This window comes from Pogoniulus pusillus, chromosome 40, assembly GCF_015220805.1.
Source record: "Pogoniulus pusillus isolate bPogPus1 chromosome 40, bPogPus1.pri, whole genome shotgun sequence".
Taxonomy (NCBI): domain Eukaryota; kingdom Metazoa; phylum Chordata; class Aves; order Piciformes; family Lybiidae; genus Pogoniulus; species Pogoniulus pusillus.
The window spans coordinates 8,690,728-8,716,847 of record NC_087303.1 but is presented as its reverse complement, the minus strand read 5'-3'; the positions used below and the strand labels follow the sequence as shown (position 1 = coordinate 8,716,847).

The window sequence follows — 26,120 nt, the reverse complement described above, 5'->3', positions numbered from 1 at the left end:
GGGGAAAGACATCCATCGGGGTAGGTGTGGGTTAACAAAACTGGTGGAGTCAAATACTTTGCAGGGTTCTGGTCATGGGGAAATATGTCTCAGGTATATGATCTTAGTGAGCAACACAGTCCTGGTCCACTCCTCCATCAGATGTGTGAGTGGAAAAATTATTTGGATGCTTGGTATTGCACATCCTGAGGGGAGATGAACAATGTCCTTTTTCCTATCTCATTGGGAATGACAAATTCTATGTATTTCCAGGTGCCTATGACCCTCACAGACTTGTTTGAGAATGGTACAAGTGCCTTAAAGGGACATTACTGGATATGTGGGCACCAGACCTATAAAAAGTTACCACCTAATTGGACTGGGGTATGCTATATTGGACTGATAGCACCCCCCCACCCCTGGCAATGGATTATTGAATACTATGGTCCTGCTACCTGGAACCCCCATGAATGGTTCTTGATTATCTATTAGCAGAAGAAGGAGGCATTTGTGGAAAATTAAATGATTCTACCTTATTTAAAAATGAGTGATAATGGGGAAGTAGTGAAACAAGTATCTTCTGGGATTAGAAAATTAGCTCACGTACCTGTCCAAACCTGAGAAGTAGGGGTATGGGCTGATTCTCCTGGCTTCCAGGAGGGCCTTGGGTGAAACAGGTGTTGTTTCATTCGCTATGTGTTTTGGCATTGTTACTTTTCTTGCCATATATCATTCTCTGTTTTATACAACTAATTCAACATGCAGTATCCAATATGTAATTTGTATCCACCGATGGTGTAAAACACATTCAGGCCATTACCCAATCAAAACTAATGTCTATTGAGAAAATTGTATAGAACTCCCTTATTTTCCCTTAAACTTCACTTTTTCATTTTTTTCTCCTCCCTCCCTGTTGGGAAACACGTTCGGTGGAGCGCTATGGGAAGATGACTCTTTGTTCACCAATATGGTTAGATGGTCAAATCCCCTTTATTTCCGTGATACAGTGACTTATATGCATTCTAGCAAGAGGCGTGCTCAGCTTAAGATTGGTTACAGTCAGAGGGTCCAGAGTTACATGTAAGGTGTGCATAGGTTAACTTATCACAACATTCTAAGGGTCAGCCTTCCAGACCACCCACTCCAGCCCCCTTGGTTATCTAGTCTCTGCCCACTGCAGCTGTGTGTGGGGTGCTCAGTTGTTTACATCTCGATTTCCTAGCCTCGCTGGGAACCAAGGACGTTCTCAGCGCCAGTTACCCATGTTTATGACTTTATGTCCTCGACTGGTGAGAAATTCTTCCACAATTCCCTCTTTTTCTTTTTGAGCAACCCACACCTGGCTAACTACCTTAGTTAAGCTCTTCTTAACGCAAGCAAAGACAATACAAGCGCATAGCAGAATTATTATGAAAATGACAAATAGCTGTAAGCCTTCTCCTAATAAGCTGCTTAACCACCCCGGGATTGTCCCAAACAGGTTCTGCAACCAGTCATCAAAAGTCGATGTTTCCTTTTAGATCTTGTCATATGACCTTTCTACCAGGTTATACTCTTGTGAATGGACTCACCATGATCTGATAAATTCAAACAACACATCCCTTCGAAGTCCTGGCAGCCGTGTCCTCGGGCTAGCAAAAGAAAATCAACAGTTGCTCGATTTTGCAATGGGGCATGACGAAGGCTGTTTTGATCAACCAATAGTTGTCCTAAAACCTTTGTGGTGACATTGGCTTGTTTTGCTGACCAACATGCGAGTCTCTCTAGCTGTACTAATGCTTTTCCAGCTGCTCCTCCTGGTAGAAACACAGCTAAGGCAACACGAGCAGCTGTGGATAATAATTGAACGTTGTCATTGCAACTAGGACTCAATTTTAAAGATCACTTAGATTGGTGTCTGGCTAGGTCCCTGAGCTGACTAAGATGAGGGGCAAACATTGTCAGTTTACCCAGATAACATGGACCTCCATAAACGTTCTTTGGTATGCCTTGCCAGGCTCTATCACCACAAATAAGAAACACACCAGTGGGAAGTGCCTTGGCGGTTCTGTTGTTCCACAACAGATGACCTCGGCCCCTTCTTGATGCTTTAACACCATAACGCCAATTGTTTGCTCCAAAAGCACCTAAAGGTCTAATATGGGCCTTGTCAGTGTCGTTTGAACCGCAGTGTCCACCCTCATTGCTAAGGAAGTTATCATAGGCTGTTTAACACAGGGGTGAATGGTGCAGCTACAAATCAACAGTGCTACAATCAAAGGAATAAACCTGTTAGAGCTTTCATCAGTAGCATTAGTCTGGCAAGCTAACAACCCAAGCTTAGCTAACAATCCCAAAAGCTATTTCTGCAAGCGACAGTAAGTCATTCGTTCAGAAACCCAAAAGTCCAGACAAACATCACAGTCACAGGAGAGTGCAGGTGTGCCACGTCTGCACTGGCTCTGTGTGGCAGTCGACGCTGCAGACTCGCAGATCACTCAGCTGTCGAGTATTCTTCTCAGACTCCCATAGTTCTGGATTCACTCGATGTTCTCATTACACTCCTTAGCTATGAGCTGTGTCTGACTATTGTGCTTAAGAACTACAGACCTCTAAATACAATACAAAGATATGCCCTAGATGTTACTATCAGTCTATTCTACTTAGGCCTTTTCCCACAGTTCTTCATCTGCTTTTAGAATTTAGGGCAATGGTTTTTTATCTCTTGCAGGGCCCTTGCAAGAGAAAAAAGTCACATTGCCATCTTATGCCAATTTGAGTGGGCCTTGGCCTTTACAAAGCTGTTAAACTGAACCTATTCCATTAAACCACAATCACTGAAAACTCATAAAAATGCACAGATTTGTTAGCCATGGTCCAAACCTTAAAGATCCATACAAATACAATCATCATGTGAGTGCTTCTTTCAAGTCCTTTCACAGTTCTGCCATCTGAGCAAGACTTCTGCTCACTTTAGGGAAAAAACAGGTTGGTCATAATCAGGTTGGTCTTCATCAAGGTCTGTGAAGATAAATGGTCGAACACAAGCAGATACAAGAACAAATGCAGACACATCCATTGCCTAGGCTAGCAGATCCACTGGCCTAGTCTGTATGCTGTGATTAGAAAAATCCCGAAAAGGAAAAGATTTCTTCTGCTATCCTACTGTCCTCTAACCCATATTCCCCTTTTCAATAATGCCTAAATGTACCCAAGAAAAACATCCCATAACATCCTTATGTCCTAAGTTCCCAAAACTACAAACCCTTAGTCTTAACTTATCTTACCCTAAATATCTATCAGCTATAGGAACTTCAAGAAAAGCAAGGAAAACCCAAGAAGATAACAATCCCATGGTATTCTCAGAAAAGGGAAAAGTCAGAATTGTCACAAGACTCAGTTCATGCAATTAGCAGCTGTTCCAGTAAACTTCTATACTAGTCCTGTCTTTATCTGTTATTGGGGGAAGGAGCTGACTGGCATTAGCCTACAAGCTCTATCATTCCCTGCTCCTAGTCCAGAATCTGGTTAGTGACTTGCAATGTGGATCTCAGTGCCTACACCCTCGCTGTGAGAGGCAATGCATCTGAGTTCTAGTCTGTCCTGCTTGGTGCCTTCCGTGTCTGTATAAGTTTCCACCCATGGTCAGTGGCATTGGCATCTCTGCTATGTCCTAGCAATCTCCCTCTTTTTCTTTTTGCCACTGAGCAGAGGGTGCAAAAGTCATTGCTGCCTAATCAGTAGAAAGAATCAACCAGCAAGGTGATGGTGAATACCCCAGCCAGGAACTACTAGCTATCATTTCGAATGCAAACTGTTATCATCAGGTGACTAAAAAAATACACCTGTGCGTGTCCATGCCTGTAACAGGGGCAAAAATGGTCCTAAGTCATCCTCGTCATTCTTGCTACCATTTCCATAAACTTTCTGACATCTGTCTTCAGTAGCGTAGTATCACAGTACCATCAGGGTTGGAAGAGACCTCATAGGTCATCAAGTCCAACCCTTCACCACGGGGCTCAAGGTCAGACCATGGCACCAAGCGCCACGTCCAACCTTGCCTTGAACAGCTCCAGGGCACCAGGGACGGCGACTTTACCACCTCCCTGGGGAGCCCATTCCAGTATCCAATCAGTCCCTCAGTGAAGAGCTCTCTCCTCGCATCTGGCATTGTCTAAACAGCTTCGAGGCTTCGCTGCCTCCTAGCAAGGAAAAAAAAATCCGTAAAAGAAACAACGGGCGGGGGGGGGAACGGGTCCCCGCGGGCCCTCCACAGGTGGCTAGAGGGGGGGGAGGAGGAGGGGGAGGAGGCCAGCAGCCGCAGCGCCGCTTTTGTCCTTGGCCCTCCATCTCGCCCAACCCCCAGCTGCTTCAGGTCAGCCACCACTTGGTGTTTTCGTCCTTCTCCCATCCCACTACCAATCCTTAGTACACAACATGAAATCTACCCTGAAAACTCCCAAACTGCCATCTGTCCTCTCAGACTCTTCAAGACAGACAGAGAAAAAAGGCAGAGATGAAGCTGTGAGCTATTGAACAGCTAATCTCCCTGTAGCCATACAAACGCAAATTGCACCTGGAAACTGATCTAAAAAAATGTATAAAAAGACGTGAGCAAAGCCTGCCAAAGTGTGGACTTCCACCAGAACACCACCAGAAAAACTCCTGACAAACTCCACAGATCATCCCGGGCCATGCACCTGTCTCTCTCTCTTTCTCCCCCTGCCATCTGCGACTGATGGTCACAAACCCAGCCCTGGGCACAGAGTTCATTCCCCAGGCACAGACTCTCTTCACTGAAGTCTTCTGGCAGTGAAGAGACCTTCTGGAAGGCAGACACAAAGCTTTCCACCAGGTTTGGGGCAAAGGCCTTCAGGTATTCTCCTTCCATATTCTTGATGATGGAACCCATGAGGTACAGAGCAGGGAGCTTCTGTGCTGGGGGAGCCTGCAGTGAGAAGTTCAGTGCAGCAAAGGCAGAGCTGAAGAACTTTAACCCCAGAGATTGTCAGGCCCAGAGACTGCTTTTTTGTTCCACTACAAATACTAAGGGAGTTTGAATTGCTGTTGATAGGAAAATTGAATCTGGCCAGGGAATGTTTAGTTCAGTGCAGAAGGGGAATCACTGAGCAGTGAAGGCTCTGTGCCAAGTGTTACTGTCCCTGCCACTGTGTTTCAGGTTGTGAGCAGGAAGCACAGCTGGAAGAAGGAGAGTCTCATAAGGATGGTGTTATGGTAGGCCTGATAGGCAAAAATAGGCTTACACTTGTCCTGGCTTACCCAGACATGTTTTTCTGCTCTCCTTCCTTCTGATATGGAGAGAAGTAACCTTAGGAAAGAGGACAAAGAACATGGAGACACCAAGTCTAAGGACTCTGGCCTACTCAGATGTGTTTTGCTTCTGTTTACATCCTGTGGTAAACAAGGCACAGACACTTAGCTTGTGCCTGCCTCATGCAAGGCCTATGTTTTCCCAAATTTGGGTAAAGCAAGCCTATGGCTTCACCTAATATGGTCAAGCTTGGTTAACCATCATTCTGATTGGCTATTCCATGTCCAAAGGTTCAGTATTCTTGGGCTGTATTGATAAAAAGAAATGAGGAGGTAACATAACATGCTCTGCATTGTATTTGCTCTTGCTGCTGCCTGCTGCCATTGCTCTCTGCCTCTGGCAGTGATTCTGACATTGCCTTCTGCAGCACTATGCTTTGCTAAGCTGTAAGATAACTCTGCTGAGCTGCCTGGAAACTTCCTGCTTTGAGTTTACCAGGAACAGGCTCCAAATACTCAATAGGCTTTCATAGCCAATGTGACATTGTGCTAAGACTTGCACACTAGCCAAGACATCCTGCCTACACTTGCCAAGATGAGGAGTCCTGGATCATCCAGAGAAACCAGGATAAGGTCAGAGATTGTCTGCTTCCTTTCCCCTATGAAGTCTGGAAAGAATCAGAAGCCTCAGCAGCAAAGAAGACACCAACAAAACCCCCTGCAAGTGTTTGGGGTACTGTCTGAAGCTCTAGCTAGCCACATGAGTCAGGAGCTAATATTTATGAGTAAATACTTGCAGCCTCTTGTAATTCATCAATTGCCATCTGCCATAAGCAGATACGAGCTCCTTGAGTCCATCTAGTGGACAAGCAGTATACTGACCATGAGAACCTTCTCTTCCAGTTCAATTAATGTTTATGTTTTTGCTATTTTTTTCCTAAATGTTCTAGATCTTATATTTTTCCTCTGTATAATGTTTCCATGACCATGTGAAGAACCAATTATTATTAAAATTAGTGGCTGGGGAGGTGGGACTCCTGCATATTGAAAATGAATAAAAAGTATTAATTTTCAAAAAACAGTATCTTACATCAATAAATTAATCTCCATTACAGATGGGAAGCTCAGCAGTGCAGCCTGCTTCAAATGGGAGCTGCTCAAGGATCACAGAACCAGGAGCTCAACAGGGCTGGAATATTGAGGTCTTCTCTGCAAGGCAAAGACAGCCCTGGGGACAGGCCTGCACAGGGGGGGACTGGCACAGATGGGAGTAGCATTGAAAGAAGCCTCAAACAATGCTTCTGTTTCAAAAGCTGCTGTCGAATCCCATCCCTGTGCTGTGCCTGACTGACTGCTGGCATCAATTGCCTGGGCTGGGCTCAGAGGGAGTCTCCTTGTGCCTCCTGTCTCATGGCTTTCAGCTGATAGGTTAGGATCTGGAGCATGTTTCAGTTGCCACAGCCAGGGAAAATTTCTTCTTCCTCATCCTGAACCAACCAACTTCTATGGCCAGAACCAATGAAATCCCCAGAGCAGAGGGGCATCCCTCAGGGCACAGACCCCCTGCACCCCAAACAGCTGCTGTCAAACCCACAGACTTTTCCCTGACCAGGCAGAGCAAATCAGCCACAGGCCCTCCTCTGCATTTCACCCCCAGCTGGGCTGTAAGAGCATGTGTCCTGCCAGAGTCCAGAGGGACTGTGCTGGAGAAACAGCCTCACTCTAATTGAGACTGCAGAGGTCTTCTGCTGAGCCCCTCAGAGGTGGCCAAGCTGCATGCTACAGAACAACCTCACACTCACTCCTCACTACTGAAAAAAACCCCAATCCTCCATAAACTCTGACAGCCAGGCCCTCTGCAGTAATGGCAGCTGGCATAGAGCTGTGAGGAGTGGCTGCTGCTGGAACTGCTAGAGGCAAGGGCTCAGGCACCACCTTTGAGAGGCTGCGCTCCGGCTGCATGTGAGGGCAAAAGCCAATGCAAGGAGCTGCTGTCCAGTCCCTGCCAGGCCATCAGACTGGGGCTTCACTCATGAGTCACACTGTCCCCCCAGAGCTTTTGGTGAGGCAAGTGCCAAGCCCTTGGCTATAGAAAGAGGGTGATGTGGGACTGTTCCACTCCCTCCAGTCCCCTGCTCCCCATGGGCTGCAGGGCAGAAGTAGCAATTAAAGCTCAGGCATGAAAGGAGCAGCCCCTGATGGCTCACCCCATGCTCCTGGGGCTTACCTCAGAGAGGCTTCTCTCTGCCTGCTCCTGGCACAGTGATCAGAGTCTCCTGCCCACCTCTCCACTGCCCCAGCTGGGGGGTTCCTGATGCAGCCCCAAGTCCCCAGAACCCTCTGAGATGTCAAAATCCTCTTCTCCATTTTTGTACCCTAATTAACCATGTCCCCTGCAGCCCCTGCTCAATCAGTCCTAGCCCAGCTGCATTCCTCCCATTCATCCTCTGTCTCTCCCACAGCCTCTCCCTCTCTCATCCTATTTCTCATCTCTCACACCCTCTCCTTCCCTGGCTCTCCCTGCCCCCTTTACTCTCCTCCTGCCACGCCTCAGCCCACTGCTGCTTGGCTCTGCCCATCCCCCTCAGCAGGCCATCTTGCCAGGCCCTTCCTCTTAGCCCCCGAGGCTCCCCCAGCCCCATCCTAGTTGCTCCCCCAGCAGCACAGGTAGGAGCAGCAGGCAGTGGAAGGTCCAAACCTTGGTCACTTGTGCCTCCACCAGGGACATGATGCTGCTGGCGAAGGGTCAACCTGGAGATGGAGGATTTTCTGCTGTGTGTCAGTCCTGCAGCTGTGTCCCATACGCCTGGCACACAGCTCCTGATGCCTCTCTCTTACTGCCACTGCTCTCAGGCTCTGCCATCTTGCTGTGGGACCAAAGGGGCCAGTGGCTGTTGGCTTGGCAACCCTCTCTTGTTCCCTTGCTGCACCCTCATTGGCTGATGCCCCAGCTGCTCAGCCTGCCATTTGTTCACCCAAGAGCTGCAGTCTCTGACCGGCCAGGACCATTCTGTGCCTCCTCTGAGTGGCTGCAGGGCTAAGGCTGTCCCCATAGCCAAGTAGTCAGCAGATAGCAGAGGAGGTCTTCTTGCCTTGGGGTGCTGCAGGGAGATGAGAATGTTGTGGAGGGCCTGTAGGCCCAAAAAGAGGCTTATTTATGCCTTGCCCTGCCTGGACATGTTTTTCTGCCCAAACCAGAGGTTAAAAGGGACACAACAGGCCTGATGCCATGGAGTCTGGTCTGCCAGGACCCCTGTTTGTAAACATGTTGTCTATGCCCCTACACACCCAGCTCGTGCTTTCCTGGTGTAAGCCCATGTGATCCCCATATTTGGGAAGTCCAGGCAAGTAGCTTTTGTCTATTATGGTAAGGTTTGGCTAACTGCCAACCTGATTGGTCATTCTAGTGACCAAAGAGGCCATTAATCTCTGCCCATATTCAATAAACAGGCGCACACAGGTAAACAATGTGCTCAGACCCCCATGCTCAGATGCTCAGATGCTCAGACCCTTACGCTCTGACCCACTTGCAGCTCAGACTCCCCCTGCCTGCGTACCTTAGTTGCAGAGCTCATTTAAGCTTGCCTCTCTCTATATATATATATGTGAAGCCTATAGTCTCCTAGCCAGCTGTGCACATCTGCACGCTACTGTGTTATCAAGACCAGATCCTGCATTGCCTGCATTTACCTATGGAGCTCAGACTCCCAGCAGCCATGCACACCTTGCATGCCCGCTGCCTATCATTGCCTGGTAAGCGCTGCTGCCGCTGAATTAACCAGGAAGCAGACTCTGGATTGTCTGCACACAATCGGCCTGCTAGCCACGTGAGAATCGTGCTGAGACAGTATGACACCCTCCTCCTGCACCTGAGATCCTGCCTGCTAAGAATCCCTGGACAGAGCATCCAGAAGAAGCCAGCAGCACCAAGGCAGAGATTGCATCCTTAGCTAGGAGAAAAGGTCAGAGACTGTCTTTCCCCAGAAGCTGGGAATATTCATCCTTTCCCCTCAAGCCGGGAGGATTCTAGCCTCAAAGTCCATGGGCAAAGACTCCCCTGAAGTTTGGACACTAGACATAGGCTGTGACATAGCCCTGGAGGATGATTATTGATTGATAAGAGTTGTAAGTAATTGCTTTAATACCTCTGTAAATATCTATTGCCTCTGCCATAGAGCAGAATCAGTTTTCAGCCCATTCTGCTGGGCAAATAGCATATAGACCCTGAGCAGCATTAAGCCATGGGGAAAAACACTCTCTCTGTTTATAGTATGAATGTATGCTAGTTATTAATAAGTCACTGTAGTTATTTTATCCTAGTATGTTTTCATAACTGTGTAGAACATTTTTAATATTAAATATACAGTGGTTGGGGGTGGTGAGAGTTCAGAATATTGAGTTTAATAAATATATTTTTTTATATAATATTATCTTGCCCCAATTAATTTCTCCCCTCCGCCAAAAATCGGTGTAGGTGGCATAATACCCCTCCACGACAGAGAAGGAAGCTCCAGCAGCTGGATTGGATACAACTGCTCAGGCACTTTGTGGGGAGAAATGTTCTGGTTCTTGGCTGAAAATCTCTTCTCGTTTGGCTGAACATCAGGGTTTAGGTTCAGCTTCCCCTAATAGACAAATGAGAGCTTCCATGGTACATCTCTGGAGTCACAGAATCACTGAATTAACCAGGTTGGAAAAGACCTCTGAGATCATCACATCTAACCCATTACCTAACCCTTCTAATTAACTTAACCATGGCACTAAGTGCCTCATCCAGCCTCCTTTTAAACACCTCCAGGGACAGTGACTCTACCACCTCCCCGGGCAGCCCATTCCAATGCCATTCATTCTTGCTGTGAAGAACTTCTTCCTAACATCCAGCCTGAACCTGCCCTGGCACAGCTTGAGGCTGTGTCATCTTGTTCTGTCCCTGGTTGCCTGAGAGTAGAGACCAACGCCACCTCACTACAACCTCCTGTCAGGCAGTTGTAGACAGTAATGAAGTCTGCCCTGAGCCTCTTCTTCTCCAGGCTGCACATCCCCAGCAGCCAATCAAAGGCAACCTGAGCTCAGGACAGAGTGTCCTAGCAGCCAATCAAGGGTCAATGCTGAGGCAAGGGGTAGGCCCTGCAGCACAGTCCAAAGAGGGGGCAGAGTTCCCTGGGTGGTGGAAGGATCACTCCTGCTCCCTGAGGGAGCTTTGGGCATTGAGGGGTATGGGGAGGGTCTATGCCCCCTGCCCCAGCCTGGGCTGTCACCCTGCAGCGCCATGGCTGCCCCAGAGAGGGAGAAGGGAGTGGAGATGAGGAGATGGGGAGCAGAGACAGGTTAGGCTGGATGGGATAGGGATGTGGGTCAGGTGGGCAAAAGGCAGGAAGTGGATCTGTAAGGGGCACAAGTGGGAGTGGGACAGTGACTGGACTTGGGATGGTGGGAGAGGAACAGGGATGGGATGGACAAGAGGGCATGCAAGTGCCAGTTCTGGCTGAAAACATGGCCCAGTGCTGCCAGTGCCAGCTAGAAACATGCTGTAGCACTCTAACTAGGAACACAGTGCCAGCTCTTGGGATGTTGGTCTCTTATCCCAAGCAACAAGAGACAGAACAAGGGGAAAAAGACTAAAGTTGCTCCAAGGGAGGTTTACTTTAGACATTAATATAAAAGTCCTCTATTAAAGGGTTCTCCAAAGCAAGCAAGAAGAGAGACCAATCTGAAATGCAGCCTTTTGTGGCCCCAGCAGGCCAGAGGAGCTCTCAGGTCCCACACAGGAACTCTATTGTGTTCCCAGCAGTGTTTGAGTCAAGTGTGTGGCATGGGAAAAGCCTCAGGGGCCTTGGGGCCCCTGGCAGCACAATGCCAAAGCCTTACCCTGCTACCCAGAGGAACATCCAGGAAGGCCTCACCGGAACCAGAAATGGCCTCGCAGCTCAGGCAGGGGACTGGAGGGCAACGGGAGAAGCTCAGCCAGGGGGAAGCTACCCACGGTGCTGCTGTGCTCTCTGCTTGCTGCCTGTGGCAGCCACATGCTCAGGGGCACTGGCACCTCCAAGGAGAAAAAAACTGCACCTACTTAGGTTTGGATCTCAGAAGGTCCTCAAATATGTGCAGATGCCAAGCTGGAAAGAAAGGATGAGGCAGAGAGTTCTTTCCTGCCTGATACTGTCTGTCTGACAGCCCAGGAAACAGCTCTTCCTTGACGGGAGGTCATCAAGGACAGCAAAGGGCTGGAGACCACTGAGGTCATTTGCTTGTGCTCACTGATGCTCCACTCAGAGCAAGTCATGGGCGACTTCCTTCTTGCCGTGCTGGAAATGCTCTCCACTGCCTAAGGAAGAAGAGGTTGGTGCTGCTCTCATGCAGGGATGGAAGAAGACAAGGAAAAGTCTCTGAGATGACTCAGGTAGAAAGAATGACAAATGTAGGTTCTTTTATGATCTTTATTCTTCTGATCTTATTTCAGACTCTGTTTCTACTATATACAGTTATACCTATAAATTAGCACCTGGAGATAATTATTTGAGATAATTAGAGATAATAAGCTTCCCCTCCCCTTTATTTTCTTTAATTGCCAGAGGACTTTATTAGCTTGAGCCTGTTTGTACAATGGATGAGAAAGGCACTTTGTCTTTAAAAGGACTTGGGTACCTCCAGTGCTTGTTGCAGAAATTAAAACACCAGATGCGCACCTGGAAATCCTGAGCTGGTGAGTAAGTCTTGAATAAAGCAGGAAATCAAATATCCATGGTGTAAATTACTGTGTTGAGTGCTTCAAAAGGCAGTTATTGCTTATCTTATACACTTTCAGCATGTAAACCACCTGGTCTATAGTGAAGGAGCACCCCTGCAAGTCAAGGAAAACAGAAAAACACACCAAGCCTTTCTGTCAACTTTTTCTTGCCTTGCTGTTTCTTGCCTTGTTTTTGACGTTCTGCAAATGTGCCTTAGATATAATATCCTTGCAGAGTAAATGCAAAAATCCCCACTGCTGGGGATTTTTGATTAAAAACTTCACTAACTGGAGATGCACAGTTCTGTTTATTAGGTTTTTTAGGCAGATAAGTGCAATAGTGACAGAAGGAGCATTGTAGGGGTCAAATGGGAGGGCACAGGTCTCACATTTGTGCCATGTTTGCTATTCAATGACCTTTAGACAGTTCTTACTATTCTTTATGGAGAATATTTATTTTTCTGCTCAGGACCTCCTTTACATCATGAAACTTGCCCAGGACTTGGTCTACGGAAAGAGATTTTCTTTCCTTTTTTGATGGACAAAAGATGTTTCAAAAGCCTTCTGTTTTCGTATTTGAGGAAATAAACTGCCAACCCTTTTGCCTTGTCTCCAGTCAAACTAGTCATCCCTTAAGTAGTCAAGGGAACACACATGTTCAGGGAGGTGATGAAAGAAACCAGCTAAAGAGTACTGTTACTGTTCTGAATAGATCAATGACACTTCTGTACAAGCAGCTTGTTCTTTCAAGCACACACAATTGTGCATAGGTTAAGGAGATGTGACGCTTCAAAGTAAGCAGACTGCAATGAGGTATGTTCATCTCTTCAGTATTTGCCCTTTTTTCCCCTTAAAAGCAGCAAGAATAAACCTTGTCTCCTCCATGACTAACCAGTTGCAATACAAAAAACTGTTCCAGGATCAGTCAAAGATCACTAAAATGTCCACAAAGACAATCAGGCTTTTCTGGAGGGCAGATGCTCAATAAGTTTTGAGAGGAGCTTTAGATGCAGGCAATATTGTACAGTGTAGTACTGTGCTCAGTTAAAGGCTTAAGCAGATACGCATTGATTATAAAAGTAATCCAGAACAAAACAGCCAATAGAACCCTGAAATGTCTGCTTTAAATTACCAAGGTAAATCTGCTGGATAGATGTCCAGATCAGAGCCAAGTGCAAATTGAAAATCAGAAAGAATTACTTTTCTCTTTCAAGGGCAGGTGTTCGATAAAACTGGAATCATCCACTAGAGGAGCCACTTTTCATGCTCACTGAACATCATTTACTGAAATAAACTCCTGAAATCTGAAGAGAGTTGTAATCTTTGGAGTGGCCTCTCAGGGTATACTATTGTCACAGAAAAGTACAGGGGTGAATAATGTCCTAACAGGAAATGAGAAAAGTGCAACATTTTCAAAAGACTTTGTTCAGTTAGCATCACTCTGTCATCTGAGTCTTTTTTATCTATATTCCACCTCAGATTTTGTGGGTTTGTTTTCAGCAATGTGAATGTCAGCAAGAAAAGTGTCTGTGGTTTCCCACCTTCCACCCTACATGAAAAGCGTGTGCATTACAGAGGGCTTCTAGAGATTGTTTTTGCCAAGTATTGTTTGGGTGGTGTTGGTTGGTTGGTTTTGGTGTGTTTTCTTCTTGTTTGTGAGTTGTTAATTTGTTTTTTTCAGTGTTGTTATTGAAATCAAACTAAGAAAAGATTGGAAATAAAGACATGTCCCTCGCACTCTTTCATACTTGCAAGACATGTTGATTCTACTTCAAAAATAATTTCTGCATGAAATAGTTTACTAAGTGTCCTAATTCTTCAAGTAAACTTATTTTTGTGGGACTCTTACATGTGCTTTTTATTCTGCTTTGATACCTGCAGAGATAGCTGTGGGCTTTCAGTATGGAATGAAGAACCAAACTGCTATCAATGAGTTCATTCTTCTGGGATTTTCTTATGGGCTGCAGGTCCAGACCCTACTTCACTTGGTCTTTCTCATTATCTACATGGTAACAGTCACTGAGAATGCAATCATCATTTTTGTGGTGACAAAGAGCCAGCACCTCCATAAGCCCATGTATTACTTCCTGGGGAACTTGTCCTTCCTGGAGATTTGGTATGTCTCTGTAACATTGCCTAGGCTTTTGCTTGGGTTCTGGTCACAGACCATGACCATCTCATTTTCCAGCTGCATGACTCAATTGTACTTCTTTATCTCCCTGATGTGTACTGAATGTGTGCTCCTAGCTGTCATGGCCTATGACCGCTACCTGGCTGTCTGCCAGCCCCTGCGCTACCCAGCCATCATGACCCACAAGCTGTGCTTCCAGCTCTCCACTCTCTCTTGGGCAGGAGGCTTTTCCATTTCCTTGATCAAGGTGTCTTTTATTTCACACCTCACATTTTGTGGTCCACAAGTCATAAACCACTTCTTCTGTGACATCTCTCCAGTCCTGAACCTTTCCTGCACTGACATGTCCCTTGCAGAGACAGTGGACTTCGCATTAGCCTTGGTGATCCTATTGGTTCCTCTTCTGGTCATTATTTTCTCCTACTGCTCTATCTTGTCAACTATCTTGAGTATGCCTTCTGTCCAGGGAAGGAGAAAAGCCTTTTCCACATGCACCTCCCATTTCACTGTAGTCATCATTTTCTTCTCAGCCACTCTCTTCATGTATGCCAGGCCCAGGAGGATCCATCCATTGAACCTCAACAAAATAGTGTCTGTTTTTTATGCTGTATTCACTCCAGCACTGAATCCTCTAATCTATTGCCTGAGGAACAAGGAGGTGAAAGAGATTCTGAGAAGCATCATAGGCACAAGTTGCTCTGCACAGCGACAGGCCTGAAGGAATGGCATTCCTGTCAGTGATAGGAGTCAGCTGACTGGCATGGACTAGAAGCAATGTCAGATACAGTGTGCAGTGTGCCCAGTCATAGAATCTGGGCTCCAGTATCACCACCATCTGTACACAGAAGAGTTAAAACTATGTTTGCCACGTGTGATGCAGCAGCAGTCCTGCTGCTCTGACATGGGTTTGGACTGACTTATTTCAGAGTTTTTGGGAATGCAAATCTGAACCTTACAGTTTTAAGCAGGCATCTACTGCTGACTTCTAGTTTGATGTCACATAATTCTGTGCCTCTTCTTAGACTGATGTAGAACACTTGCAGAAAGGGTCTGCAATGCCCAGCTCAGGTAAAGACACACAGGCTACACAATAAATGCTTTTATTGAAAGAGTGGTGAGCATTCTGATACTATTTATTCTTAAGGAATACATTGGTCTTAAATTGCAACAGTGAACATTATTATTACCTATTTAGTTATCATTATTGTTATTTAGTTAATAATTGTTATTTAGTTAATAATTCCATGATCTGCTGTAATTTGCTATGAATATTGAAAATCAACATATTTCAAATTCCCATTTTCCTAATAATAAACAAACTTGATAAAGACAAGATAGCAAAAAATACATCACCGTTAGGTGCTATTATTGCTAACAGCATTGCTGCACTTACAGAATTTTTAATATTTGAATGAATTATTTCATAGCTATTACTATTCTGTAAAACAATCATTAGTTACAAACCCCACCATTAATCTTAATGATAGCCATGATAAGGCCTGTTTAGTCCATCTTACGATACTGTTCTGTTCTATGCTGAATGGCCATATCCCATTCTCTACCTCAATATGAGCCAAATTGCTCTGTAGGCCTTGAGAGTTTCTCCAGCCTGTAATTCACCTTGTCTAGAGAGACAGTTCTAATACAATTTTAAATTACCTAAGACAATCCCAGTTGGTCTCCAGCTGACACTCAAGGAAAATGTGATTTTTCTTTAAGTTCTGTGTCATATTTGCCAGTGCTGTGAACATGTCCTGTAAGCTCTAGGAGTTCTTGAACACCACTAAATAATTAATAACTGAACTTAACCCTCACATTACACTTGGACACATATATGTAGGACAACTAAAGTAAAATCCTCAAATCTGAGCTAAACTATTCCCATATATGTAATTATGTGTCTGAAGCAATTCCATTCTGCCAACCTCTCCATAGCCACTGGGGGGTCACTTGTTGCAAAATGACTCACATCGACAAGGTTTGGGGCAATCTCTTTCAGACCACTGTATCTTTTATCCTTGTTTGGCTCTATCTTTGTATTTGGTTTATGTGGTAAAGTTTTGGCAGCAGGGGATGTGCAGAGAAGTTGCCTGAAGCTGGGTAGAGATAATTCTAGCCAGCTCCAGGACAGATCACAGTGACATGGTCCCCTTGCAGCCCATGGAGGCCCACAGAGGAGCAGTGAGTATGGCGCTAGGGTGCTTAGTGATGCACTCTCAGCCATGCTCACTGATGAGGCTCTGAGAGGAGGTAAGAAGGTTGAGGAGCATTACGGAATGTGTGAGAGATAAAGACTCTTGGACAGAAACAAGCCTAGCAGGCAGACAGAGCTCATGACATGAAGCCTTCCCTGTGATCTCTCCACCTGACCAAAGATGGTGACTTAGAGGATAGTGGGCGATGGCCACAAGTTCTTGTCTGGCACAACAGGCACCACAAGTGGCTGTCTCCCTGCAGCTATCTCACCTTCCCAGATACCACTGCAAGGCAGGTACAATGCTCTGCAAGGGGAAGTGAATGTTCAGGCTTGACAGGACTCTGAGCAACCTAATCTAGTGGACCCAAACCCAAACCATTCTGCGATTCTATGATGGTTTCCCCAGTGTGGAGATGTTGCTGAGGTTCAGTTGCTCTACAACTTGCATCAAAACCTCTTTAGTAAAGAATAAAAACCAGGTTGTTGTCATTAGTGACTCACTTCTGAAGGAAGCAGAAGGCTGGGTATGCAGACCAGACCCATTTCTTCAAGAAATCTGCCACCTTCATGGTAATCAGGTTAATGACGTGAGAAGAAAGCTCCCTTCTCTACTGCAGCCCTCAGACCACCATCCACTGCTGATCACTCAGGTAGGCAGCCATGAAGTAGCAACAGGAAGTCTGTGGTGGAGGGTAGCAGAGCCCTCTTGCAGAATCCTCATTTGGACAGAATTATGACTTAAAAGGCCTTCCATTGAGAAGTCAAAATACTGCTTTTATCTGCTTGCATGACGACAGCTGCTGTCCCAGCCGCTGTTTTCTAGCCGTGAGAGAGTTTCTCCCTGGCAGGACACAGGCTGTAAACACCTACTTTGTTTTGGGAAAAGGACCTTGGGGTTTTAGACACTGTGAGCACCCACGAACATCTTTTGGGGGCTGACCCCTGGGTGGTGCCACAGGTTGTTTTGGGTAAAAATTAGCCAATGTGTGAATTAATTACAACTTTAAAGCAATCTGTATTATTCACGTGTATTTGTCCGAGTTTTGATGGATTCACCTCTTCTGGACACTATAAAAATGCTGCATTTGCCTTAATTGAGCACCTTTTTGGGGTACGCTCTCGCTCTCCTTCTCACTGGTACCCTTGCTCGCACACACACACGCATGGCACGGCACAGCTCGGCACTCGCTCGGCATTCGCAGCAACCAAGCTACAACCAGCTCGAGATGGCATGGTTACAGGCAGCGCTCCGATCCCCGCCAGCCTTGGAAGCCAATGCCCAGATTGGCCCGGACCCGCAGAAGCTCAAACAGTGAGCCCCAAATCCACGATATTTGGGACTTTCCAGAACTGAACCCAGTCAGTGAGTAACTGAAAACTTGATCTGAACCAGAATAATCTCCCAATAAGCCTATCAGCGTCATTTTCAAGTTACAGACTCTCTTCCTAAATTCTTTCAAACTGTTGCTAAAATTCCTGATTTCTTGTACATAGTCATTCCATGATTTAATTCGCAAACCGCATATAAAGAACTTACGTGGGGTAGTTGCAAATAGATTTGGGGAGGGGGATCTCTAGTGTATATAATATTAAATAATTTAAGCTTTTATAAAAATCGGCCTCATCATTGTGTACACCCCACATGCCAAGTTCAGCATTAGGGGTGCCCTGCCTCCAGCCAGGAGGAGGAAAGGGATAGTGGAGAGAACCAAATCTATTGGAATGTATTCGTTAGGTGGCCTGGCAGATCAAAAGTTCGGAAATACAGGGCTGCAGTTGGCACAGGAGCTCAGTGTACTTTATTGCCATCCAATTGCAAAGGGACAGAGTCCATATATATTTTTGGAATCACTGGTGGATCTCAAGAGTTAACAAAGTTGCAGGCCAAGATCAGTTTAACTGGTAAAGAGTGGAAGACACATACTATTGTAACTGGTCCTGATGTGCCTTGCATTCTGGGAATTGACTTTTTGAGACAAGGTTGTTTCAAAGATCCTAAGGGTCACAAATGGGCTTTTGGCATAGCATCTGTAGAGAGTGAGTATGGTAAATTGAAACTGTCCATTAGACCTGAACTTTCAGATGAATCTGCAGTTGTGGGACATCATGACATAGAGGATCCGGAGGTGCCAATTGCTACTCAAACTGTGCACCACAGGCAGTACAGAACTAACTGTGACTCTTTGTTGCCCATTCATCAGCTGATTTGTCAACTGGAGAGTCAGGCTGTCACTGAGAAAGCTCATTCACCTTTCAACAGTCCCATCGGGCCTGCATGCAAACCTAGTGGAGACTGGAAGCTCACAGTTGTTTTTCGTGCCCCCAATGAGGTGACGCCACCCATGAGTGCAGCTGTGCTGGACATGCTGGAACTCCAGTACGAGCTGGAATCGAAGGAGGCTAAATGGTATGCAACCATAGACATTGCTAATGCTTTCTTCTCTATTCCCATAGCAAAGGAGTGCAGGCCTCAGTTTGCATTCACCTGGAGAGGAATCCAGTACCAGTTCAACTGTTTGCCTCAGGGGTGGAAACACAGCTCAACCATCTGTCACTCAGTCATCCACAATGCACTGGAGAAAGGTAAAGCTCCAGAGCACATACAATTCATCGATGACATCATTGTGTGGGGCCAAACTGCGGACGAAGTCTTCAAGAAAGGTAACAAAATCATTGACATTCTGTTGCAAGCAGGTTTTGCCATTAAGAGAGACAAGGTCAAAGGACCTGACAGAGAAATTCAGTTTCTGGGAGTGTGGTGGCAGGATGGTCGCCGTCACATTCCACAGGATGTGATCAACAAAGTCTTCACTATGGCAGTTCCCACCAATAAGAAGGACACTCTCTCTTTCTTGGGTGCAGTGGGATTTTGGAGACTACACATTCCTGGTTTCAGTCAAATTGTCAAACCTCTGCACGATGTGACTCGTAAGAGAAACAATTTTGAGTGGGGACCTGAACAACAAGCAGCCTTTGATCAGATCAAGCAAGAAGTAGTCCATGCAGTGGGCTTGAGACCTGTGAGATCTGGTCCGGACATTAAAAACATTCTGTACACGGCTGCCAGTGACAATGGTCCAACTTTGGCAGAGAGCTCCAAATGAGACACGTGGTCGTCCACTTGGTTTCTGGGGACGTTGTTACAGAGGTTCAGAGGCAAATTACACTGCAACTGAGAAAGAGATTCTAGCAGCCTATGAGGGAGTGAAAGCAGCTTCTGAAGTGATTGGAACTGAGTCACAATTGCTTTTAGCTCCTAGACTGCCAGTTCTAAACTGGATGTTCAAAGGCAAAGGTTCATCATCGCATCATGCCACAGATGCAACCTGGTCTAAATGGATGGCTTTGATAACCTGATGAGCGCGAATGGGTAATCTTGATCAACCAGGTCTGGTGGAGGTGATCACCAACTGGCCGGAAGGCACAGACTGTTCCAAACCTCCAGAGGAGAAAATAACTCGTGCTGAAGAAGCTCCTCCCTATGGTGATCTCTCTGATCAGGAAAAGAACTATGCTTTGTTCACAGATGGTTCCTGTCGTCTTGTTGGGAACATGCAAAGGTGGAAGTCCGCAGTCTGGAGTCCTACCAGGAGAGTTACCGAAGTGAGAGATGGAGAAGGAGAATCCAGCCAGTTCGCTGAGGTAAAAGCTGTCCAACTTGCTCTTGATGTGGCTGAACATGAAAATTGGCCTATCCTTTACCTCTTCACCAACTCATGGATGGTAGCCAATGCTCTATGGGGTTGTCTAAAGGAGTGGAAAAAGAATGGTTGGCAGAGGCCTATTTGGTGTGCTGATTTATGGCAGGAAACTGATGCACAGCTGGAGAGAATTCAAGTGAAGGTGCAGCATGTAGACGCACACATGCCTAAGAGCAGAGCCACTGAGGAACACCAACACAACCAGCAGGCAGACCGAAATGCTAAGATTTCTCAAGTTGATGCAAACTCTGATCTTGACCTCGATTGGAAACACCGAGGTGAACTGTTCTTAGTTCAGTGGGCCCATGATACATCTGGGCATCAAGGCAGAGATGCAACATACCGATGGGCATGCGATAGGTCATTTGACTTATCCATGGACACTATCACCCAAGTCATCTATGACTGTGACATTTGTTCTGCTGTTAAGCAGGCTAAGCAAATCAAGCCCTTATGGTATTTTGAGCGATGGTCAAAGTACAAGTATGGTGAAGCCTGGCAGACTGACTACATCACTTTACCTCGATCTTGTTCTGGCAAGCAGTATGTGCTAATGATGGTAGAGGCCAGCACCAGATGGCTGGAAACCTATCCAGTTCCACATGCAACTGCACACAACACCGTTCTTGGCTTGGAGAGACAGATCATGTGGAGACATGGAACTCCAGAGAGAATTGAGTCAGACAATGGCACTCATTTCAAGAACAATCTTGTGAAAAAAACTGGGCCAAAGAGCACACTATTGAGTGGATCTACCACATACCCTACTATGCATCAGCTTCAGGGAAGATTGAGTGCTACAACGGTTTGCTGAAAACCACCCTAAAGCCATGGGGGGTGGAACTCTGAAAAACTGGGACAAACATTTAGCACAAGCTACCTGGTTGGTAAATAGTAGAGGTTCAGTAAATAGAGCAGGACCTGCACAATCAGATTTGGTCCAAACAGTAGACGGTGATAAAGTTCCTGCTGTACATGAGAAGAATCTGTTAGGGAAAACTGTTTGGGTATTTTCTCCTTTGGGCAAAGGGAAACCTGTCTGAGGGGTGGTTTCTGCTGAAGGTCCTGGTCACACCTACTGGGTAATGCAGGAGAATGGTGAAATCCAGTGTATTCCACAGAGAAATCTAACTTTAGTTGAGAGAGTCTAAATTCAGAGTGTATAATACAAGCTGTTAGGAGTTTTCTATTCTAGGTACCATTGGCGTCCAACACTGAAAGAATCTATGAGAGAATCTACAGTACATGAGCATGAACCCAATGTCACCTGAGAGTCCCTGTTCTCGTCTCACCTGTGAGGAGACAAACCGTTCTGAGCTTTTGAATCACCTACACCTGAGATAGCCAGAATGAAGTGTGAACTGAACTTGTGATATTCATTAGTGTAAATATTGATTTAGATTAGATCAGATAGTTCTCAGCAATACTCTGAGTGAAGTAGACAGGGGTGGATTGTGCTAGTTTGAGCCTAGCTAGAATGTTTTGGTGAGAAGGACTAGATCATAGGCTGTGCGACCAAAACAATGGTAATGTCTACTTCACTCACAGTCTCGCTGAGAAGTATGGGAACAAGAAATGAAAACATTAGATAACACTCTCGCCATTTTCTCTCACTCTCACTGGGGCTGCTGGCTGAGCTACATCTTACTCTCTAACGTCACCCTCCATTTGGACTAACCCACTTTGCTTCTTAACCTCTGGCCAAACCTCAATTCTTCCTTGGGACTGGGGTAAGGTTGAGAGGGGTAGGGGGAAGGCGAAGGGGTGATTGAGAGCCCCTCCTGGGGACTCAAGTTTCTGGGAGGGGAGTTGTGTTTCTGTATTACCTTTTACCTTGTATATTTCTGTATGTAACTGTATATATTGTAAATATCTGCTTGTATATTGTGCTAGCTGTAAATAAATAGCTTCATTCATATTTCCAGAGCCGTCTGAGTCCAGTCTGGGTGATTTCTAAAGTGGGGGGGGGGGGGGGGGCGGGTAACACCCAAACTGCCACAGTGTTTATAGACTGTCATGGAGGGCCCATAGGCCCAAAAAACAGGCTTATTCATGCTCTGCCTTGCCTGGACATGTTTTTCTGCCCATAACCAGAGGTAAACACAAATAATGAGCACAAAGGGGCACAACAGACCTGGTGCCTTAAAGTCTGGCCTGCCCAGAGTCCAAGTTGTGTAATGTGGCATTGTAAGCCCACACACACCCAGATCATGCCTGTCTAGTGTAAGGCCCACGTGATTCCCATATTTGGAAGGTTCAGGCCTGTGGCTTTTGCCTATTATGGTGTGGTTGGATAACTGCCAACCTGATTGGTCATTCTAGTGGCCAAGGGGCCACTAATCTCGGCCCACATTTAATAAATGGGGGTACACAGGTAAACAAAGTGCTCAGGCTCCCCCGCATTGCCTGTGTTCATTATTATGCCTAAGCCTGCCTATGTGGAGCTGAGTCTCCCATGCAGCCATGCACACTTGCACACCCACTGCCTGGTGCATGCTACTGCCACTGAGTTACCAGGAAGCAGACCCCACTTTTCTGCATGCGATTGGCCTGCTGGCCAGAATGAGACTGTGCTGAGATGGCATGGCATTGTGCTCCCTCTGCACATGAGGTCCTGCCTAAGAAACCCTGGACAGAGCATCCAGAAGAAACCAGCAGCACAATGTCAGAGACTGTAATTTCCCCAGAAGCCTGAAAGACTATCCTTTCCCCTGAAGCCGGGAGGATTCCAGCCTCAAAGTCCACAGGCAAAGCTTCCCTGAAGATTGGACACTTGTAATAGGCTGTGACGTAGCTCCAGAGGGTGATTGATAATTAATAAGAATTTGTAAGTAAGTGCTTTAATGCCTCTGTAATTTCTATTGCCTCCTGCCATGGAGCAGAAAGAGCTTCAGCCCACCTTACTGGGCAAGCAGCATACTGACCCCAAGCAGCATTAAGCCGTGGGGAAAATCCTCTCTCTGTTTATTGTTTGAATATTTTCTAGTTATTAATAAGTTACTGTTTGAGATATTCCTATAATGTCTTTCATAACCATGTAGATCCATATTAATATTAAAATACAGTGGTTGGGGGTGGCGAAAGTTCAGAAGATTGAAGTTAATAAATATATATTTTTATAGAATATTATCTCACACCAATTATTTGTCCTCTCCGCCACAATTACCATAGGTGGCAGAATACCCCTCCATGACATAGACAAGAATCTGGGGAAGACCAACAAGGCAGACATCATGGTGGGCTTCTGTTATAGACCACCCAGCCAGCATGAAAAGACAAGTGAAACAAAATATCCTTTAGACATTGAGCAAAAGTTTTGCAATCATTGTCCCTGGTTCTTGTAGGGGACTTCAACTTCCCAGATGTTTGCTGGAAATACAACACAGTCCTAGAGGTTCCTCGAGTGTGTGGAGGAAAATTTCCTGGACTTGCTGTCTGAGAACAGAGGACTAGTGGGTGACGTAACAGCTGGGGGCTGTCTTGGACACAGTGATTAGGAAATGCCAGAGTCCTCAGTTGTGGGAAGCTTTCTCCTGCAGCGAAGTATGGAATGTAAACATCAGACCCTGTGATGAGAAGTGTCCTTGGAGCCTCACAGGCTCCCAGGGGCCTAGGCTGAGAACCATAAGCAACCCACGCACAGCTGTCAGGGGGTGTTTACTGTAAGCTAACCTATCTCTGCCTTACACTTAACCCCCAGCCTGCTAGGCTGCAACTCCGGGCCCTGCAGGCTGCACAGATCCGGCCTGCTAGGCCGCAACCCCCGGCCTGCTAGGCCGCAACCCCGGGCCTGCAGGCCGCGAAGAACGGAGCCTTGCACTCAGCCCCCGGGTTGTTGCAGCCTCAGGGAGGGGCTGAAGCAGCGCTTCGCTTCCACATAGAAGGAGCTGGCAGAAACGTAAGAGATCGGATGCTACTATACCCCCTGCTGGGGAAACGCGCTATTTTTCCCTTTTTTTTTCTTTTTTCTCTTCTCTCTCACTTGACCCATTACTAACCACGGGGGACAGTGTCTGCTAATACGGGTGTGCTATAGAGATAGGCGCTTATTGAAGATTGGAACCACTCATAGATATGGGGGTGCTTTAATAACGGTGGCTGTCGTGACGATGAATGCGACCATACAGATGGGCATGTCCTGGGAGCGGTAATCGTGCATAGTCAGGTCCTCCCCGGAGCAGCTGCCACCGGAAAGCAGAACACTACCACCCCCCCCCCCCCCCCCCCCCCCGCGTGCTTACGGAACCTTGCCACTGACATGGAGCCTCCCAGCTGCCCCCCCCTTCTTCCGCGGCTTTTTCAACATATCAGCGACTCCCTCTGGGGGACTTGCGAACCGACCTCGCAGGCACTTTTGGATAAACAAGTAGCGATTTCTCTCCTCTTGAACTTTTTGGAAAAGCAAGGAGTCTCCATGTCGAAGAAAAAATTGACCTCCTTACTGGCATATGGATTAGTAATAGGACACTTTCAAACCTCGGACTCTCTTTTTGATGAATCCGAATGGCGCTGCTGTGGCAATACTATTTTTGACCAGGCTATTGATGGTGACAAAACGGCCAAAAGAGTGCAAAAGCAATGGCGCGATGTCACCAATTGCTTAAAGAAATATAGAATGGAACAGACCCTTGCAGCTATGGCGGCAGCATGGCTTGCTGATGGCTTGGACACTCAGGGGGAGAGACCAATAGAGGCACTGGTTACACCGGCTAGCTCCCTCTTTTCCAACCTGAAAATTTCCCCGGGTACGGTGGTGCCTTTGATGACCCTCCCCAGTGCGTCTACTGTTCCGATGCTGTCTGCAGTGCCCCAGCAGCCAGTGTCGCCAACTCAGGACATTCCGATGCAGCCTGCGGCGCCCCAGCAGCCGGCACCACCGACTTAAGATGTACCGATGCAGCCTGCGGCGCCCCAGCAGGCGGCACCGCCGACCCAAAACCCTCCGTTATACCCTACGCTGCCTCAACAACCGGTGCTGCTTCTCCAAGACGTTCCCGACGTCCCTGCCGTTCCAGTGCAGCCGCCCGCCCCCCTGCTGCCAGCGCCGCTGCCCTACTGTGGTCCATTTTCCCCACTCCCGCCTTCTGCTACCATCTTGCCACTTCCGGCGCAAACTCCTTGTGCTACATTCCCATCTGCTCCCCCAGCTGCAGCGGTCCCGAGGTGGGCTTCCGCCGCGGAAGCCGGTCCTTCCTCTCAAGCCTGGGAACCGCCGCCCGTGATTAACTTGGATGCTAGTGACTCCTCACAGTCTGATGCTGACGATGCTATTGACAACATTGCTGACGGCCTGCAGAAACTTAAAATAATACCTCCTGGTGATGCCCAGCCCTCGGCGGCACCACAAACTACAAAAGTCACAGGAAAGACTCTTCAGCTTACACCCGCCCATCCACAGCATTGGTGGCGTGCCATTATTCGTGACGCCCTGCTACAAGGAGACTGGGAGGCAGCTGCTGCTCTGGAGAGTGCAGCGGCATTCCCAGTCATGGCAGCACGGACCACAGAGAGACAGCCGTGAGCCACTCACACAGCTCTTGATTGGAAGCTTCTTATGCAATTAAAAACAGCAGTATCTTCCCACGGTTTGCACTCACAACCGACTAAGCAATTGCTGAATTACATCTTTTCCGCCCATGTGCTATGCCCAGCAGATTGTGAGACTGTTGCGAGACTGATTTTAACACCACCCCAGTTTATGTTGTGGGAAAGGGCATGGCGTGATGAGTGCAGGAAGGTGGTGGAGCAGCCACAACAACTAGGCGACCCCTTACTTAATGTTCAAGCAGACATACTACTGGGAAAGGGGGCCTTCAGCTCACTGGACACCCAGATACGGCATCCCTTTGAATGGCACCATGCATCCATGACAACTGCCCGAGCAGCTTTTAATATGGTACCTACAGAACCAAGAACACCTAGCTATACCACCGTTAAGCAAGGCTTAAGTGAGGACTACAGCCACTTCATCGATAGACTGGCAGCTGCAGTTGACGCAGCCACTGAGTTAGATGCTGCAACCAGACAAGCCTTTTTTTGAACCCTAGCTTTTGAGAATGCTAATAATAAAACCAAGCAGATATTGTCCATTCTGCCTAGGGAGGCCTCAGTGGATGATATGTTGGAGTGAGTTGC

At 46.9% G+C, this 26,120-nt stretch overlaps 1 protein-coding gene across 1 annotated transcript; it reads left to right on the top strand.

The window, feature by feature from the left end:
• Positions 1-13,863: 13,863 nt before the first annotated feature.
• Positions 13,864-14,805, top strand: LOC135191930 (olfactory receptor 6B1-like). The gene has a single exon (XM_064174617.1). It carries the CDS (start codon positions 13,864-13,866, stop codon positions 14,803-14,805), a length of 942 nt encoding a protein of 313 aa, XP_064030687.1.
• The last annotated feature ends 11,315 nt before the right edge of the window (positions 14,806-26,120 follow it).

Bases quoted from the DNA above. Each gene is read 5' to 3' on its own strand.
- LOC135191930 (XM_064174617.1), top strand. From the start codon at position 13,864: ATGAAGAACCAAACTGCTATCAATGAGTTCATTCTTCTGGGATTTTCT.